Source organism: Catharus ustulatus, chromosome 3, assembly GCF_009819885.2.
Source record: "Catharus ustulatus isolate bCatUst1 chromosome 3, bCatUst1.pri.v2, whole genome shotgun sequence".
In the NCBI taxonomy this organism is placed as follows: domain Eukaryota; kingdom Metazoa; phylum Chordata; class Aves; order Passeriformes; family Turdidae; genus Catharus; species Catharus ustulatus.
Window position 1 is genome coordinate 112485854 of NC_046223.1, and position 20421 is coordinate 112506274.

The 20421-nt window shown below is 37.1% G+C and overlaps 1 protein-coding gene across 1 annotated transcript; it reads right to left on the reverse strand.

The window, feature by feature from the left end:
- Positions 1 to 1802: 1802 nt before the first annotated feature.
- LOC116994167 (WD repeat and coiled-coil-containing protein-like) lies at positions 1803 to 16773 on the reverse strand. Its single transcript, XM_033055655.1, has 3 exons — positions 14678 to 16773; positions 5838 to 5958; positions 1803 to 2679 (listed from the first exon to the last, which is right to left on the reverse strand). Exons 1-3 carry the CDS (start codon positions 16595 to 16597, stop codon positions 2513 to 2515), a joined length of 2208 nt encoding a protein of 735 aa, XP_032911546.1. The 5' UTR covers positions 16598 to 16773; the 3' UTR covers positions 1803 to 2512.
- Between the last annotated feature and the right edge of the window lie 3648 nt (positions 16774 to 20421).

Genomic DNA, 20421 nt, shown 5'->3' on the forward strand with positions numbered 1-20421 from the left:
TAATTTTACACTGGTTACTCCCTGAAACTAATTGTTTTTTCACCTGAAAATTTGTCCTTTTTTATCTCCACCAGAAAGAAGCAAACCAAGCTTTGATAGCTGTTCAAAGAATCTCATTTGATTTCTGATCTCAACATTCAGATGGTCCTATAGAAGAGTAATGCATGAAAAACTAAAATGGTAATATGACAGAATGACAAAGAAATATCTGGTTATAAATTCTGAGGAATCTTTAATGCCTGGATATTTGCTGATCTCTACTAGTTCAGGTTTTCACCTTTCCAGAGTTCCCCTCTAACATTTTCTGTGTTTCATTGGTTTCAATTCGAGTGAACCAAACTATTGGATTATCACCCACAGAAGATAGAAATACAAATTTGTGAGAAAAAAATTAATTGTATTTTTGTTTGTTTGTTTGTGGTTTTTTCTTGGTTTTTAAATTTCTTTTTCTTTATTTGAGCATAAAATATATCCTCCCATCATTCTAGTTAGTTATAATTAAGTTTTCTTTTGCTTGGCCATAACATAAGCGTTGTAAATACCCAAGACTTATGAGACACAAGGATGTTATTCAAGGGTATTTGCAGGATTAGAAACAGCTGCTGCTTTGAAATGTGCTATGTCCTTTAGAAATCTGATCATGTCTTCCCTCACCATGCTATCTATGTCTGTGAAACTCTGTGTTACTTATTTGATTTCGGTGATTTGTGCTGATTTCAGTGAAGGAAAGTATAACTTAAATCAAATCAAATTCTTAAAACAGTATTAATACAAATTCCCATTTGAACACAATTCTAATGCAAAGAAACAGGAAACCCAATTAACCCAATAACTATAAAGTAACTGATGTGTTTAATGCTTAAAAAGTCATATTTATTTGTTGTTTAGGATTATTTTTTTACAATTAGGAATGCTTCTTGAGGCTACTTAAAGAGATCTTTGTGAACAAGGTAGTACAAATATCCTCCACTGTATTGCATGCCTGTGGTTGTAGGTGATTTAGGTTGATAATTCCTTTGTCCCTGGGAGGATACTTGCATGAAGAAGACATTTAATTCAATGAAATGAAACTGTTTACTTATTTCAAGAATTGAAATTGTTCCATATGAGATTGCTGGCTGCTTTGTAATGGTACTAATGCCAAACCTCCAAACCCATTAAGGTCCTTCAGAGCACAGATCTACTGTCTTGATCCTGCCTTTGTATGGGGTGAAGTATTGTAACTGGATTTTAGCATCTGTGCCTTATGAATGGGCTCACCATAGTACCCAGGAAGGGAAAAAAGACTCCCCAGGAGCATTAACAAGACCCAAAATGCACAGAATGAAAAATAACTCCTAATAGTAGATTAAGTAAGTGTCCTTCCTCGTCTGTTTCCCTGGCTGTACAGGGTGAAGCAGGCACATCTTTGCTTGCTTCCAGCAGTGCAAAATGCCCTTGCACATTGCTGCTCACTCTACTTTATCTTTCTCTTTGCATTTCAATGAGGAAAAGTTAGGGAGTTCATTAAATTCTTGCCTTATGCCTATTTCTATCAGCATAATCACAATAGTTTTGTTTCTGTGGGTCTGCCTGCCTGACTCTCACCTGTCTCTGAGGGTGAACCTCAGTTCACCTGGCTAAATGTAAATGTTTGTGTTCAGACCAGTCCCCCTGCTTGTGTTTGCAGTCAGTGGAAAGGAACAGGCACTTATTTACTTATTTGATGGGGACAGTTCACCACAATCAGTTTTAGAAGTCTTAGGGCATGAATAATCTGCTATAGAAGAGTGCTTTTCTTTTTTTGACTGATCATGCAGGAGGGCAGATGAAAGGTTCAGTGTATACACCTGCATTTAGCCAAATGAAATTTACATTCAACGTCTTTGATCCTCAATTTATCTTGGAAGATTTTCTTCTCTCTCTTCAGTGTGCATGTATAAATCAACATACTTGTAAGACACTGACAGGAGACAGTGATGCAGCCTTTTTAGTAATTGAACATGTTCATATAAAAATTAGACATTTCTGAAAATGTTGCAGGTTTCCATGGGATCCAGCTGGAACAGAAAAGAGGCGGAAGCAATTTTCTTTTTTTTTTTTAATTTTCCTATCCTGGTTTTCCTTAATGAATATAAAGGCTCTTTAGTTGTATTTTCTTCAGGTTTTATGTAGACTGTACACCTGCACCAGCTAGATTTGTTGTTACATGCATGATTTTTAGTGTAATACCATTCCTCCAAGAACACAGTGACCTCAATCAAAGTAGACAACAGTCTCTCCACTGCAGTCCATGACAGCCATTAATAGCAGCAGCTGTGGTGAACTTCACTGTAGGTCCAGTCCTTCAGAAGAGATCATGAGGCTCCAGCCAACCCGAGGATGGAGCTATAGTGTAACCATGCCACAGATTTTACAGTTACAATACATGGAAAGTAGTGAAAACAGCTTTCTAGTCTCTCAGTGTCTGAAACCACAGAATGTCCCTGTGTTGTAGGAGAAAAGAAGGTCATTGGGGTTCTTTGTTCAGAAATTATGTCACCCTGCTTGGTGGTCGCATTGGGATGCTTTTCTTGCGGGAGTGACCTCCGTAGACTTCTGAACTGTCAGTTCCATCCCTTATGATTATCTCTTGTGTGGCTTTGAATATTAATGGCACAAAGCCGTCCTTGTCTGCAGTGAGCACAATCCAAGAAGAACCTACAAAGATTAAGCAAGAAAAAGAAAATGAGTGCACTGCTCTGGTTATGTAAATGTAGAAGCACGTTTTTAAAAGTCAGTGAGCACGCAGGCAGAGCAGGGTTTCTTTTTGTGCACTAAAGCCTTATTACACTAATGACATTAAGGTCTGACAATCCATCCTCAACACACCTTTGTGCAAATGCATTGAGGGGCCAAATGAAAGGTTTTGCAAGGTTTGAGGCATTTTGTCCTTTATATAAAGTCCAAACACAAGGTGCATCTTTGCTAGTTCTGATAAACTGTAAGTATCTTCATCTTCTGAAAACTCAACCAGCCTTTCGCTGCTGACTTTTGTTTTAATGACATCTACTTCTGCTTAGCCTTTTCACTCATCTGCTCTATCCAAATGACAAAGAGATTATAAAAACTGGAAAAGTTGCCCACAAAAATGATTGTGCTGTACTTGTTCTAGAAGGGAGTAGGGGTCTCCATCTCATTACTGTCAAACCAAGATTGTTTCATATGTTTTCAAATTCATATAGGAAATAGAAGAAAGTTACACTTGGAAGATGAGTTACAAAAGCTGCTACGGTAAAATTTTTGTCTTTTAATTATTTATTGACTCTTCTAAGGAGAATGAACAAAATATGGATGACATTTTAAATCCTTTTTTTTTCTGGAAAAAAGAAAAATACAAGATTTAAAACCCGAAAGACTTCAAAACCATTTAGGGTCTCTTTCTGTATTGCAGAGAAGTTGAAAATAAACCTCCCCCCACTTTATTTTTACTTTTCTTAGCAAATTAGCTTAAAAATGAAGCTACAAATGTTTTCTTGAGTGATTCATCTGGCTTCCTTTTTGTCTGGATATTGCAGTTCTCATAGAAAAGAGTGAATTGTCTATTTATTTTTTTTCAGTTTGGCAATTTATGGGAAAAAAAAAATCTGTGACAACTTAAAAGCATTGTGGGAGCCCTTATATGACACACTTTCCTTAGAGCATGTGATTTTGTCATTATTGAGCAGGGGCGTTAGCTGGGATATGAGGGAAAGAAAGCCCTAATAGGTTCTGTGTTGAGATTTTAGATTTTGGGATAAAACTGGGGTTTTTTTACCTTCTGGAGAAGGTAAATCTCCCCTTTTTTAACTACTAACAAAGAACTTTTCCAGGCTGGTTGTATGTTGTCATGTCACCTGTTACATCATAAGAAGATTGTCTTTCCAAACCATGAATCTTTAATCTTCTGCTCTTAATACTTTCTTTCTAAATCTGAGCAGACTTCAGCTTCTGTGAGCAGTGGAAGTTCTAAGGTCCAAATGGATATTCTATTGTTCATCAAATTGATTAAGCACAGTTTTATGTCACGCTCTTGGGACTTACTTTCATCCATTGAAATGCTGGAAATTTGCAGTGTTATTGATAACACTTGCTTGGAAGCATATCTCACAGGATATTTCAATGTAAAAGCCATGTGCAGAGTGCAGTTCCCTTTTACTGTGAACAATTATTATGATGATGTGCCAAAAAGAGACTCCTGTGTGCTGCTACATGGCAGACTGTATTTAGCACAGGTAATGGTATTACAGTCCTGGGTTTAAAGTGCAAACAATGAGGCCGAGCTCATTGCTCTTTTAACTCTGATGATCTTAACAGCAGTGCTGTGGACATGAATTTGAGTTACAGCTGTGAAGCTTTTCCCTTCAATCTATTAATGCTTAAGTGTTTACTCATAGTAAAAAATGCCAGGCTGTCATTATAATACAAGCATGCTTTTCATTACATACCCTTTAATTTTACAGTACTAAAGGATGGGAGTGATATTTTTAAACTTTGCATTTAATATTTATGTCTTGTGTCAGAAGAAACTTTTAGGAATATAAGCAAGTATCATCTAGAACTGAATAAAGAGCCACACAAGTGCTTCTTCTCCAAACATTTTAATTTTGCAGGATTTTTGTTTAGGAATTTTAGAAAGATTCTTATTTCAATTTCCCTTTTGCTGTAAGCGTACAAACTCAATATCAGAAAATCTGAGCAGAAAGAGGGACACGTTGGGATGATTCTGAGACCTTATCTTTTTGGTATCTCTGAAGTCTAATACATAAAATTGAGGAGAGGTGTTCTGCTAATTAAATATTCAATTGGTCTATAGAGCTGAAAATAGATTTTCTCAGTCCCCTTGTTTATTATGGGCATTTCTTTCCAAAATCAAGACCTGGAAATACAGGCCAAAAATGGGCCCCTCCTCACCTCACTCATGATGCAGGGCTGCATCATGTTGCTGCAGATACCTGCTACAAAATAGCAGGTAGAGATTTTTCCTATGCTTCCACTGCACTGCACAGTCAAGGAAGATTCCTGACAAAAATATGGAACCTGCATATCCTTCTGGATATGTCTTCTGGAACAACCTCAGAGAGAGGATCAGAGTAGTCTGTGATGAGAAAAGCCATCAGAAGCATTATAGAGAAATGGCTAAGAAATTGCAGTGTGTGTGTTGCTAGAAGGTGTCACAGAGGAACAGACAGGGATAGGGCAATTCAGAGGCCAGTCTGGGGCCAGGGTTCCCCTTGTGGCATCTGTCCTTGTGAGTTAATCAGTGGTGGGTGGTAAAAATTGGAGATTGGCAAATAGTAACATTGAGCTTCATTTTTTATCTTACATTAAAATAATTCCAAATGCTACTTGATATATAAATATAAATATAAATATAAATATAAATATAAATATAAATATAAATATAAATATAAATATAAATATAAATATAAATATAAATATAAATATAAATATAAATAGTATTCTGAGAGTGAATTTGTCTCCAAACTATAATTTGTTGCTAGGGCTGAGACATGCTAGTACACATGGGTGGAGCAAAATGCCAAAAGGTTTCAGGAAAGCAATTCTACTTCCAGGTAACACAGTGTACTGATTATTTTCTCAGCTTTCCTTTGCAGAGACACTTAACATATTACTCTGCTAATAGGTAGTTTTGCAGTTACTTAGCATTTAAATTATTTCAAGAGACTACTGTGTTTCAGACAAAAGAAAACACACTTGCAAAAAATAAGTTAGTTAACTCAGTTTACTAAAGTCTAGGGTAATGATTCTGTCACAAATGCCTCTTTTATGCTAAAAATCTCAGGTGAAACCAGATAGCAGAAATAAAAAGAACATACCATGTTTCATTTCAATAACAGGCAGATCAAAGAGCTGCTGGACTAAACTCAAATGAATCTTGCCATCACAGAGGAGAACATCTTTTGTTTCTTCAGCAACTGATCCATTTGAAAAGCTTTTCTTCATATGCATGTAAGTAAAAGAAAAGATCTTGTTAATGGCTTAGACATCAAGCCCGAGTTCTTATAACTATTCCTCTGCTCTTAATCCTTTCAGTTCTTTAGTCATTTTGCCTTTTATTTGTCTGTCTTTCCTACAGTTCATAGATGACATCATCATGCAGGACCATTTTAAGCACAATCTCATAGTCCCATGTGAGGAGGATGAAAATGCTTCTTTGGTTTTTGCTTTGTGAGCTTCTGCAGCTCGAATCTGCCTCAGCCCTGTGTGTGTATTGTCCTGGGGCAGGCATTTGTGTGACCATGTGAAGGGCCTCCCTGTCTGATCCAGTTTAGTGGAAGGGAATGTATCATACCTGGAATAACGTTGTTCCAGATGCTGCCAGAGTAAATGAGTTCTCTGCTCAGTTTCAGCTTTATGTGTGGGTGGCTTTGAGCAGCTATTCCACCCTGAGTGGTAAAGTGACCTCAGGGTTATTTTGGCACAGGGAGTATTGGAGAGACAGGACATAGCAACAGTCTCTCTGAAAAGCTGTCACAGCAAGGTAGCTTGGGAGTCCTGTGACTTGCTTTGAGAGAAAAGGAATGTATAGATTTACAACCTGGGAATTTACTATGATATTCACTGAAATAATATACTTGAATTTAAAGGTAGCTTGTTCGTGCTTCGTGAAATTTAGGTGCCCCTGAGAATCAACATCTTTGTGTTTCATCTTTCTGGTTACTGCAAGGTGCAAGGACAAAAAATAGTTGAGCTGCTATGGTCATGGAGTGTATATATTCGAATTTACATTTTCCTGTCTGCTATCATTCAAAAGTCCTTTTATCATTGAAAATTTTCCAATGACTCCGTGTCATTATGAAAAAGATATGAAAGGGACATTTTCCTCTAAATAGTATTGCTAAATAATATTGTTATACTTTGTCCTGTGAATTTTATTTTGTTCTTTCCATGCTTTCTCTCTGTGTAGCTCCATGTGTTGTTTTGCTTTGTTTCTTTTTCTTTGGCATCTTTATGTTTGCAGTATCCCTGGATTTTACATATTTGTTATGAATAAACAGTCTATTTACCCCATTTCATAGACCCCTCTGTTTCATACATTCAAAAGGGATCCAAGGTAATATTTCAAAATGGATTGACATCTAATCTCATCTATCCTAACTCCTGTTCTAGTCCTGCTCTGCCTGTGTCTACTTCACACCCTTGAGTTTTTCTTGCTAATGTAAAACTTACAGTTGAATGAATTCACAAATGCATCTTCTATTTGTGTGCACAGTAATCTGACCTTTGACTAAATAAATGTCTCTTGTAATGCTCGTCTTTGTTTCTAATTGTGCTGTCTTTTGACAGTTGCTCTCTGTGAACGTGTGCTTTTTTGCTGTGTAACAAACTTTCTAGATCAATCCCTTTTACTTTTCTGTACACAGTATCTGTGCTGTCATGCAACCTTATTGAATTCTGTAAATCAGAATGTCTGCTGACTGCTGCAAATGTCTTTTCCCCTAGTCTGATATAAATTGCTCATGCAGATAGTCTATGGCTGATCGTTATTTATTTATTTATTATGATTGATTTTGTACATAAGAAACATAAAAAACATCTTTCCATTAAAAATGTGAACTTTCCAACTTTCAAAGGTCTTCTCATCTTTTTTCCACATTCAAAACAACCAGAAATTTATTGGTGCATAATTAATAAAGGACATACCTAAGGAATGCATCAAGGAAGTATCATTTTCTTAGTCATAAACCTATAGCAACTTATTGTTACAGCTGTGCCTATATAAGAGAAGTTCTTTGTAACTTTTAGGTATTTCCAAGTTATATATACTATATTCTATTGAACCTAAAGACACCTGAAACTCAATGGGCTGAATATTCAGTAGTGAGTGTATGCTTTGCATAGACATTGCAAAGGTGCTCTTTGCCTGGGCAGATATTTGTGCAAAGCTTTGTCATTGCTGCAGATTGTTGACAAGCACGTTTAACAGCTACTTCACTTTCCTGAGTCCAGGTTGAAGTAACAGAGCTTATTCAAACTGGAACTTAAGTTCATGAATTACAGAAAAAAATGAACTGTAAACGCGATAGGCTTATTGCCTTGACCCAAGTGGTCCATTTTTCACATAGATAGGTTCAACTCAAGATTTATAAAAATATAATCTAGCTTTGTCTCTCTTGACATGAAATCAGTTGAATGGAATTTTATACTCATGACTTTGTTCTAGTTTGTTTCCTATATGGCATTGCACATTATTATTGGAACAGCCACTGGAAGTGGAAGACATTTTTGTATACACAAAACTGCACAACACCTCTTTTTTATCCTATACAGTTTTTCAAGTACAGAGGTGAAAGATCAAGTCTCAGTTGTTTGTTTTTCATTGCTTGTCGATGTTCATATGAGCTATTTTCTCTTTGTCATATGCTTCTGTTTGTAATGATAAACCTAATCATTTTATACATTTATTTTTGACTTTTTACAAATTCTGTCAGATAAGTATCTTTCTCTGTTATAATCTTCTAATTATGTAGCCTTTTTGTTTAATGCTTTGTTTAAGTGATGATAATGTGCCTTCTCTTGGAGGAATGTGTTCACAGACATCATATCACAGATTAACTGATTTAAATTTGTACCTTCTTGTGAGGCAGGTAACTCTTAGTATCCCCTTTTTATAGATGACTGCACCATTACACAGGGAGTTTAAGAGATTTAGTCAAGGTCGTAGAAGTAATTTGTGACAGAGTTAGAGGTACAACTAAAAGCTTGCCTTAGTATTTCTCACTTTAATGCCTTAACCCAAAGACAATTTTCGAGCCAAATCTGAATTTAATCCACTTCTTCCCAAAATCCACGTCTGTTTTTACTATGTTATTATTTATCTCCAGTAGAAATCAGAGGACTTGAAATTCCCAGATTAAAATCCCTTGTGTTTGTTGCTTTATCCTAGAACAAAGTTTATTGGTAGACAAAGAACATGTTATTCACAGAAGAAACAAATATATTTCCAAATACGTTAGTGTGTATTTTTAGATTAAGTTTCTTTAGACAGCTCCCTGTAGTATGTCAATTCCACTTCTCCTTCAACAAAACCACAGCAAAAAGAAACAGTCAATTCAATAATTGTTTTCCTTCACCCGTGTCAGCCTGCCCAGATCAGATTTTATGGCCTATAAAGGGTGTTCTGGGCAGCAGCCAGCCCATCACAGCAATGCCAAACTGTCTTTCAAAACTCACATTTTGGATTGCAAATATGTATGAGAAAAAAATCATTTACTAAGGCAAAAGGATTCCTGGATGAGATGTTACATATCTCAGGTATGTCTGCACAGTAAGTGAACATGCCTTCTCTCCCTTTTCTGAACCCCACTGAGAAGTCATCTGGAGCTGGTTCTGCCTCTTGACCTTTTCTTCATTTGTCTTGTGTTTCCTAATGCATTGCCTACACTCCCCTGCATGCTGAAATCATCTTAATGAACTTAAATTCAACAACTGATGAAAGAGTGAAGTAAATGAGAATGTGCTACCAATCAGAATTGTTTTTACTCACACTTGTTAATGATCAGTTGAAGTTTCAATGTGTCTTTCTTGCCAATGGATGTCTGAGAATGTAAAAATCTTTTTCAGATGAGACCTGCCAGCTGTATGCCCAGTGCTCATTACCTGCTGAAGGATGTGTCTCACTGATGTGCCCACACACTGCCTTTGTTCTTTTCATTACAGTATTATATTTTGGATTCACAGTCATCTTGCAGTCACTAAGTATGTACAAAAGCAGAAATTTCATCTCTTAATCCTGGAATATATTGCAATGCACTTTATATTAGTTCATTTAGTTAATTTCATTTTTACAAATTCTAGATCTTAAAAAATAGACATCAATTTACAGGTGTGAAATCCTTATCCTTTACTGAAAATATTACTGACTTCATGTCATATGCACATTTTATAAGCGTAACTCAGCAGATCATTAATAAAACTTTTAGAAGAGCCTGGAAATCCATAATGAGAAAATCCACTAGTAATTTTTTTCCATTTTCTTCTATATTACTATAACTATTACTATCTCCTTTGCAGCTAATTCCTTTACCATCTTATTTTTGTTCTATTAATCCCTATTCTCTTCTGTTGAACAAATAATTTCCCCTGTGGCATGAGTTCAAATACTGTACTGAATTACAGGTATTTTAAATATTCTTCATCTCCTTTTTGTTAATAATCCATTTTTTTATTAGGGAAGGAGTCAGGTTACTACATGCATTGTACAGTGAATAGTGCTGTAGTTGCCTAGGTTTCTGTTTTGATTCTTTTAACCCCTTGATTTCAGCTGTGTTGTGCTCCAGTAGTGATTTCAGGTTTGATACCTTAGTACCCATTAGTCAGCTTGCTTTTACCTTGCCCCCATATTCATTGTGCAGGATGAGAAGAAGTTAGTAGATTAGCTAGATGTGGGGGTTCTGTCCCAGAAGACAAGGAAAAGAACATTTCAATAGCTAAGGAAGAGAGCATTGAAGAGGAAGGACAATTATGATTTACATTCTCATTGCACCTTGAGCAGCATTGCCACAGGTAGTGTTCATTAGGTTTGACAGCTTGCACTGCTCCCCTTCCCTGTCATCATTTCTACTGTTGCTGTGATTCCTGCCTGCTTTTTGGTAGATTCTGTTTTTATTGTGGTGGAGATATTGATATCTTTCCTTTCCTTACCCTTATGTAGGACATTCCAATTGCAACCTTAATTAACCTGGCAGAGTAGCATAAGCCTGTAAAATGTTTACGCAGGAAGAGATCTGAGGTGCTCAGAGGTGCTTAAATCCCAGCGCAGTTTGCATTTATAGGGCACATCAGCATTCCAGGTGACACAATGCTGGGATTTCTCTCCTCCTGGCTCTCTGTTAATAGTTCTGCAACTGCTGTTTCAGGTGTACTGTCATCTAAGATATACCTTTTGTGCTTGTGTTTCCATGATCTTTATGTATGATCTTTACTTTCTTTGTGCAGTATGAAAACTTGGCTTTATTTTTTACAATGCATGTTGCTTTCCTTTTACACCTCTGTATCCAACAAACAAATCATCTGCTCTAACGAAAGGAATTGTGTCTCCTCTACAAACCCTGCTTGTCTGCTAGTGATCAGTTTCAGAACACTGTTGACAGAATTTGTTCATAACAAATTCCTCAACCTTTGCTCAAAATGTTATCCATGCATTAATCACACTTTCTCTTGAGTACTGCAGGTCTTTCTTTTACAGTCATCCTAAATCTTTTCTTTCTAAATTTCAGGATAGCTGACTAGTTTCTTACTCCAGGGAGCAGTCATATCAGCTTGCTCTTCCATCATTTTCATGACCTACTTTCTATTGCTCAACCCAAGTCAAAATTGCCCTTTGGATTTCCGAAGGGTTCATGGTCTTATTACAGTTCATCATTTCAGCCTGGTCTTCTCTCATTTTACTGTGCCCCCCTTATAGTCCCCTTCTTTAAGTCATATATTTCTATCAGAGCTTTACTGCTAGATGTTTGGATCCTTTCTGTTCATCTCACAGACATGCATTAAAAAAAAAGTCTATTCTGTAGCTGACCTTTGTAGCTGTAGTAAATTGTATCAAGATTCTATGAAAGTAAAAATTGACTTGTGTACAACTATTGGTGAGTGCTAAGAAAAGAAAGTCGTTGTGACTAATTGCTGAAAAGATATTATTTCCTGTTTAATTATGCAATATATGCTCTCAGTGATATAAACTTTTGACATCATAGTGCTTGTGAAGAAAATGTAGGAGTTTAAAATATTCTTCAGATTAAGATGAATTTTATTCCTCCTGGGGAGGTTTGCCTAAATGCCTTTAATTTGAGATCCAGATTGGCTTTATTTCCACTGTAATTAGCTTTTGAATGAGACTACTTTAAATATTCTGCAGCTGTTTCTTTTCTGGGGAAAAGGATGATAAAAGTATCTTTTTGCAAAATGAAACAGAAAAATCTGTGACAGATCCTTTTTTTTTTTTTCCTTTTTAAATAATATCTTCTTATAGCATTTGTCTGTCTGCCCTCCCACATTCCCCTGAATCACAAGCCTGTATGTGATGAAAGAGAAATAATATTTGCTTTTCAGGGTTGAATGATCAAGTTACCTCTGGTGGCTGAATGCTATTACAAAAGTGATAGTGCAATGACATTTCCAAAGTGTGAATGATCATGGTTTTCTTCTATGGCTATGGGCTACAAAGAATACCAATTCTGGGAGCGCTGCATAGATGTGACTTCAGAGAAGTTACAGGCAGGCTTGCACTAACAGGATAAACAAAGGTTTTGAAGGCTGTTAAATGAGCAGACATTATGAATTATTAACTAATAAATGTTTTGGGTTTTTTTAGTTTTCAAAGCAGAACATAAAGTACACATAAATATGTCAAGAACGCTTCTGCACAGCAGTATTCATAATTGCTCGTTAATTATTGCTACATTTTTATCTGTTATGTTTTAAACTTTCATTTTATTTTTTAAATGTATAAATATGATTATGCAGTTCTGATCATTATATTCTTTAGTACAATAGATTTCTCAATCAAGGCTGAGCCTCTGCTGTGCTGGGGATTATAGAGACACTTAAGAGGACATGTGCTTGGCACAAAGAGCTGGAAGATAATGGCCACATTATTGACTGGACTGCAGTGTTCCTAAAGCTTAGAATGTTTTCCACTGTCTGATATTTATATCATAAGGCAATAAAGCTATTTCCTGACTTTTTGCTCTGTGAACACAGTCTGGCTGGAACCCACAGCCCAGCTGGTCTCTGAGCTCACAGTGCACTAAACAACTCCTGAAGGAGGAACAAGGTTCAGATGTCTGAATATAAACTAATCAAAACAACTATTTCTCTGAAAATTATTAGCTGCCTATGAAGCAAATATTTCCCTGTCTGTCTGCAGACCTTTCTGCCAAGTTTATTTTTCATTATTTTTTGGCATCACGCTATGATCCTGTTAGATTTCAGAAGAGGAGCTGAACTACACAAGGCATTAGTCGAGACTTCCCCAGGAAAGCTGTGTGTGGGAAGGCATTAGTGGCACTTTTCTGAGTCACTGTAATGCGGTGCTAGCAGTGCTTGCTGCTGGCTTAATGTGAAACTAACCTGTTCCAATAAAGAAGTATTCCTTTCTAAACATAGTTTTTCTAGCAGTATTTTAGAAGCACTTAATTTTTTTGTTGTTCTTTCCAAAGAAAAATAACAGGTTAACTAATTCTTACTTCTTGTGCAAGCATGTGCACAGCAACTTCAGATCTTAGATTAATGCTACATGTCACAAATAAAACTTCTCTTGAGAAAGGTTAATCCAATTGAATCTTAGAAATAAGGCTGCTTGCTAAATAAATAAGTTGATTTATGTTAAGAAATCAAAATTAATTTGAACATTCTGGAGAACAGAAGGGCTTGCTTCTTGGCCAATAAAATCCTAAATTATTAAAAATAGACATGCTGCTTTTTCACTAGAATTTGTATAATGTGTTTAAGTTAAATTATTGACTAATTCAGATTGAAAGCTTTGCTTTTTTTCCAGAGAACCCAAAACACCAGAATCTGTTTAAATGCCAAGTAAATGATTGCTAGAAAGCAATGACCATGATTGAATCGAGTCACCATTCCCTTAATGAGTGTTTAAGGAGAGATACTTAGATGTCTATGTGGATTCCTTTAAAATTAAAGAAAGTAAAATTTGCTTCAGCATCATCACAATACAGTGTATTATTTTGACATAATGCTGCTTATGTTGCAGTAGATAAGAATCCACTTATAAATGGCATCTCTACCCTGAAAGGGACACCAGTTTTATCACTACCATCAGCATGGTCAAAAATCTGATCAGTATAGTATTATTATATATTCCTATGAATAGTATTAAAAATAGTAGATAGAAATAATTACCCAACCTGCATTCCTTAGTTGAAATTCTTATTGAAGCCAGGAGGAAATTTGCCTAAACAAGGGTAGATCGGAACATGATGGTTTGAAATTCTTATATTTATTTAATGAAATCATAATTACATATTGATGGAAAGGAAGGATTTTGTTTGTTTGAGGGGTTTTTTTCCAGAAAATTTTAAGTGGTTATGTGGTTTACAAATTGAGTACACCTAATTTTGAATAATGAATATTTTGAAGAATAGTGTTGAGAAATCAAAGTAGAAAGAATCCAAATTCATGTCATGTCCATTTAAATTTTCCATAAATTGAGATTCAGTACTTTGTTTCAGTCTTCCTGTGAGTATGGCTATCTTCAAACTATAGGTTTGAGCTCCAGTTTAAATTTATTACATTTCTGGTGAGCTGCTCTAGCCCCCCATTCATCATCTTATCTCTGCACTAAACTAAAATATAAGCCTAATATAGATGAACAACTCTGGCTCTGTTCTCTCTGACAGATGCACACAAAATCAGCCAGTGTCCAAGACAACAGTGCATCATCAAAGAACAAACAGACAAATCTCCCATGCTTAAGTTACCTCTAAACTATGTTAAGTATCCTCTAAACTATCCACATCATCCTGAGGTATTGTTCCAATGACAGATTATCATTCCGTTTTAGATTAGGCTTGATGCCAAACCTAGGTTACATTTCTTACAGGTTGATAAGAATAAACTGCATTTAAAGCTAAAAAAATGCAAGATTATTTAAAAATTTGGTTCCAATCACAGTACTTCTGAGCTGACAGAATGTTACCTGGTAAGTGACATGCACGACAGGTGGTTCCTGGGAGCATGGGTAGGCGAAGGATATCCTCCTCCCGTTCCTAGCAAAGTCCGTGATTTCAGAAAGACTCAGCTGTAAGTCATTGAAACTGCCACAAAGTCTCTCCAAATTTCTAGATATGTGACTCATTCCCCTTTCACTTGGCAAATTGTTGTTTTTAGGAGAATTTGATGTTTCTTGGATCACATTGAACTGCACTTTAGGGGATGCTGGTCTGCTGGAAATCCTGCTAGGTGATCCAAAACCACGAAGAGACACTGAGCGGTTCATGGGTTCAGCATCCAGTGTTTCCAAGGCCACTGAGGAGTCACCTAGGAGCCTTTTTTCATCCAGGTCACTCACACTTGACGAAGAGCTCTGCTCATAACTAGGGCTCTTTACTTCTTCAATGAGTCTTCTCCTGCCACTTGGAGACTGAATAACTGTGCTTCTTGGTATTAACAACTCCTTGATTTGAGGTTGGTCTTCTGTGGCAAGATTCTCAAAGAATTTTCTTTTTCCAGGTATATTAACAGAGGATTCAGAGTTATAAAACATATTCTGCTTAGTCTCAGGCAATGCTGAAGAATTTTCTTCCAGCATCAATTCTTTGACCATAAGACGCATTATATACCTGTCTGAACTTGAAGATGGAATGAGATTAGGCTCAGGGAACCTCTGCTTGCCAATCAGAATCAATAAGAGTTTATCTGTTAAAAAGCATAGGCCCTTTGGTCTTTCATTTTTTTCCAGCTGGATTTGTTGAATGTGAGGCATGCAAGAAGAGGTTACTGAATACACCAGAACAATATTAGTAGTGTTAGAGGCTACTGCCACAATCTGAGCTCTTAAGTCAAAGGCCATTATATCAGGAACCAGAATACCTGGGATGGTGACTTTTCTGGTGGTCGTTACCTTCCTCTCAAAAGTCACCAAGATCAAGTGAGAAGAATCTTGACCATTTGTTGCTGCAGAGTCTTTGTGTTTCAGAGTAAGGAGAGGACTGGGATCAGACCGACGGTGGTTTGCAAGGATATGGGTCAAATCCACAGGACCTGATGAAGAAGAAGCAACTGAATCAACACCTGATCTATCTGAATCTATGGACTTTCTTCGTGTGTCCATGGAGTATTCCTCATCACCAAGCACCAAAGCAGACTGTGAGATTAAAGAACCAGCTTCTGTACCAGAGGGCACATCAAATGCAATGCCTGCATTGAAACCACAGATATTATCCAAAGGAAGCTCAGTAGCTACAGCAATTTGGAAATCCAGAGTGGCTTCTATAGCGCAGATATAACCTCCCACATCAAAAACTGGGCAAAAGGAGCAGATATTCAGAGTTTTCTGAGCATTATCCCATATGTAGGAGTGCAGGGCACTGCCTATAGCAACCACTAAACGATTACCATCCTTAGTCCAGCAGGCACAGTGGATGAGTCCGCTGCTTTTGATCTCCGCTTTAACCCGCGTATTGTCAGTACGAACGGCATGCAAGACTGAAGCATCTCGTTTTGTAAGCACAGCCAAGACCTCCTTCTTTGGATGCCAGACACAGCCCTGAGAAAGCAGTGGAAATGGCTCACCAACCTCACAAGTCTGAGAAATCAAGGGCTTTTTCTTCTCTGCACTGCTGTAGACCAGCTGCCAAATGCTTACGTGCTTTTTGTGCTGAATAGCAAGCAGAGCTGGGGTGTCTGTAGAGCAACATGGGCCCCAGTAAAGTCCATGCACATGTTCAAATTGACCAACAATGCTTGAGTCTCCAAACTTCAGCTCTCCATTTTGATAGTACAGAGTAGTCAGTATCACTTGCTTCCCATCTGTCCAGGCAATTCCATGCACCGGGTGGATAGCTTGATATAAAGCATTGAGGCCAGTTCTCAGCAGCTTTGCCTTTCCCAGATCCATCTTTTAGGCTTTCTTTCTAATGATGATTGTTCCAAAGTAGAGAATCCATGGAATTCGCTTGCAGATCACTATGAGAAAATTTTTTTCTCATGTCTCCTTCCTTTCCAGCATCAAGCTGCTATTTTCTGCTAATAATCCAGGAGTCTATATTGTGAACTCCTTCTCAGTAGGCCTGCAGCTGCTCTTCTAAGTATAAATCCATGTCAAAGCTGCTTTGGCTATGTCTTTTCCTGGGAGGAGTTATCATCTTCATGTGATTGCTAACAAGGTTTAACCAATTACTGTGCGTTTTCGTAGAAGGCTATTTTTAACTCTTCAGGGCTGGGAATATATTTAAAAATAACACTAATACCTTGTCCTTCAGTGAATGAAGGTCTTTACCAAAGAGAGAGATCGTACACTGGTAAGCCTAAGTATTAAGCTACAGCCTGAAATAATGACCTGACACTTCTTTCAGCCAGCCTTTGAAGGATGAAAGAAGATTTAAACATAACTGAGAGCTGTACAAGGCAGATTGCAATCTGTGATGGGCAGCATCTTTCAAAGAGACAAGATCTGAAATGGCTATGAAAGGAAAGTAGAAAAGGAAAATCATGCTCTGTTCTGTTAGTAGTTACCAGAGAATGAAGGAAGGTGAGATTTTAAAAAAAAACCCACCCACACTAAAAACTCCAAGTACATGGTCTGGAAGCAAAGAGAGCTGATTAGTGATTAGTGTTCATTTTACTGGGACATACTTACTAACCACAAATATATATTGGTTTCTTTCTTGGTCTTCCCAGTCACCTGTGTCTGAGGGCTGTTCCCTTACTATACAGACAGAATGCAGAGAGGAATCAAAAAATTTCCTGTTTTTCCTAATCCTGCATTTTCCACAATATATAGCATAACATCATGCAAGATCCTTGAGTTGTCAAAGACCCAAAAGACCCAACTAATGAATAAATTGCTGTAGCACTGTGGGGCCGTGGGAGGATGCAGCAGTTTGGCTGGGCTGTGTTGTTTCAGGCCCAGAGCTGGGCCAGATGGACTGCCTTGGGTGTCTCCATCCTTCCCTCCTCAGCACAGCTTGGACAGGGTGTGTGTATGGCTGAGCATAAATAGTCAGAGTGGGATTAATTAGTTGAAATATAAGCAACCATTACAATTTCCAGTGCCCCTGGATATCTCAGACAGCCACACGGAGCTGGCAGGTACAAAATAGGACTTAGAGAAGAGTAATGCCATTCTGGGGTAGCAGCTGGCAAAAGAGATGATCCCCAGGTAGTCCCTGGACTGCCTAAGATGGCATTAGAAGTTTATAAGCAGGTAACTGAATCCCATCCTCAGCATCTTTCTGTAATTCTTGTTTTGTCAGTGTCTTGTGTCTCTTGCTTTTTAAATTAACAAAAAGTGAATAAATTAAACCTGGGCAAAGGTTTACAAGCTATCAGTGTAATCACTGTGGTTAAAGATGTAAGAGTTTAAAATACACATTCTGCATCTTTAGCTCATTTATACATTATATATTTGTATATTACCACCTGAGGAAAACAAGTGTCTTCTTGAAGGCAGTTGGACCTCTGTTAAGAATTTTTAATACCCTTTTCCCAGGTGTATTTACTGAGCATGGCTATTACCACTAAAGAACTCCCAAATCATTGTAATTATATCACATGTTAATTCACAGCTATCTTTTTTCTTTTCTTTTGTGAATTATTTCATTAATATTGCATTCAAAAGAAAAAAATATATATTTTTCAAGAACAAACCAGCAAGGATGACTAGAATATGTAAAAATTAAAAAGGTAAATATGCAGGTTAGGAGATCCTTTTTTCATGCAAGACTCATAAATTCTTTGGTCTCTGTATGTGCTTGTGGTGAAACTATTTTTTCTAATGATTTCACCTTACCCTTTGTGGCACAGATGCCACTCTGCCATATCTATTTCACTAGGAGTTCTGATGACTTCCTCCAAGTTGTAGCAGGATTATTGGGTTTTTGTATTAGTGAAAGTTTCTTACCCATAGTAGTTATAATGAATAGATTGCATTAAAATGCAATCCCAGCAGCTCCATACATTGACAGAGTCTGTATAATATATATTTATTTTACTTTAAGATAATGGTGTTTCAGTGCTTTGTTGTCTTCTGGATGTATTTTGCTGAAACTGATTAAGCTATTCTTTGGCACAGCATCTCATCCATATTCTGCACCACTGTGCTTTAAATATCCTCACAAAACTGTGTCACAGCTGGATTCTAGCAACCTAAAATGTGGTTTGGATTCAGAAACTTCTGCCTCAGTGTGACTGAAATGCTCAGATGTTTTGCTAGGGATAATGTGTATTCTGCTAGCTATGATGACATCTTGAGAGCATGGACTGACTACTTGTGTGGAAGACTTTATTTGCTATTCTTTTTTTTTTTTTTAATTTCATCATCTTGTAAAGAATTTGCTCTTCAGCAGTGTCTGTGGCATTATCAGAGGGTTATACAAGGCTGAATATGTGAGATTTGCCAGTAGGTTTGCCAGGATCACCCTCAATTTTGGAATTCAGGTCATCTCACAAACACTGAAGTCTTGAAAAATATTTGCAGCAGAGCGTGAGATTTTCCTCTATCTCTGAAGGCTTTAGGAAATAGGAATTAATCTGAAGTCATACTTATGACACACATATGAAGACATACTTCATCTGAAGCATACTTATTTCGAATTCATTTTCTGAGATACACAAAGATGGTAACATCCACAAAGTTCCACTGCCATGGTACTGAGCTGGGGAGTCAAGTAAGCATGAATTTGCTGTGGCCTTTTCAAAACTCTCTAAGGCTCAGTACCATGAGTTCCTAGAAATCTGCAGTGTTTAGACACACTGTGAGCTCTATTCTGTAGCAATTGAGTTGGAGCCTAAGACTCCATTTGGGATAACATTTGAGAATATCAAGGAATAATGTGAGCAAGGAATTTCTGTGAGAACAGAATCCTCCGGTATCCCCATAAACACTATATATGACAAAATTCATTTGAGATAAGGTTATCTTTCAGATTGTATCCTTTAAAAAACTGTAAATAATGAAAGTCTTGTCAAATATACAGAGGGGAATAAAACCTAAGTTATGCCATGATTATGAATTTGAACAAGTTGTACTGGGGGTCCAAGAAGACACTAAGTGAATAAAAGAGACATTGAACTTTGGTTTGGCACAACCTCGTTTTTATAAAACAGGATTTAAAAAAGAGTGGAAAAAACAAGTTCCCTTCATTCAGTTAGCATATTTTTCTGGAAAAAAAAGAAAGAAAAAAGGTTCTCCATCACCTTGGCTTGCACAGATCTCTGTAGCACACCCTCAAAATAAAGGCTGGTAATTAAAAACTGTTCTGGAAATACCACAGTTAGAAAATTCAGTGAGCAACCACAGTCTTTACACCTACAATGAGCTAAATTCTGATCTATCAGCATCTCTGTGCCTCTGATTAACTCTGGTGTAACTGAGATCAGAATGTCATCTGTGGCTTAAACAAACTGTTTCAGCTGGTGGCACCTTGGCTGGCTCTCTCCTGCAGAGTAATTCCAGCCAGCCAGTCTGTGCTTTGAAGGAGACGGTTTTTAGAAGTTGAATGTAAAGTCCAAAATTGAAGACAGAGTTACACATAGCTGTCAGTTGGTAGACATGAGTTCCCATGGTTCATAATGAGTTTTGGAAAATGAATCCAGCCTTCATCATTGCAGAGGGTGAGCTGCCTTTTATTATAATACTGATTTATATTCGTGTTTTTCCACATTGCTCTACTTGCTATTCAGGGAAACAGTGAATACTTCTTGTGTCCAAATGGATCAGAG

Coding starts and splice junctions, on each gene's coding strand:
- LOC116994167 (XM_033055655.1), bottom strand. CDS start 16,597: ATGGATCTGGGAAAGGCAAAGCTGCTGAGAACTGGCCTCAATGCTTTA. Junction 5,959..14,677: donor TCGTGCATGTCACTTACCAG/GTAACATTCTGT, acceptor ATGCATATGAAG/AAAAGCTTTTCAAATGGATC. Junction 2,680..5,837: donor TGTTATTGAAATGAAACATG/GTATGTTCTTTT, acceptor TAATCTTTGTAG/GTTCTTCTTGGATTGTGCTC.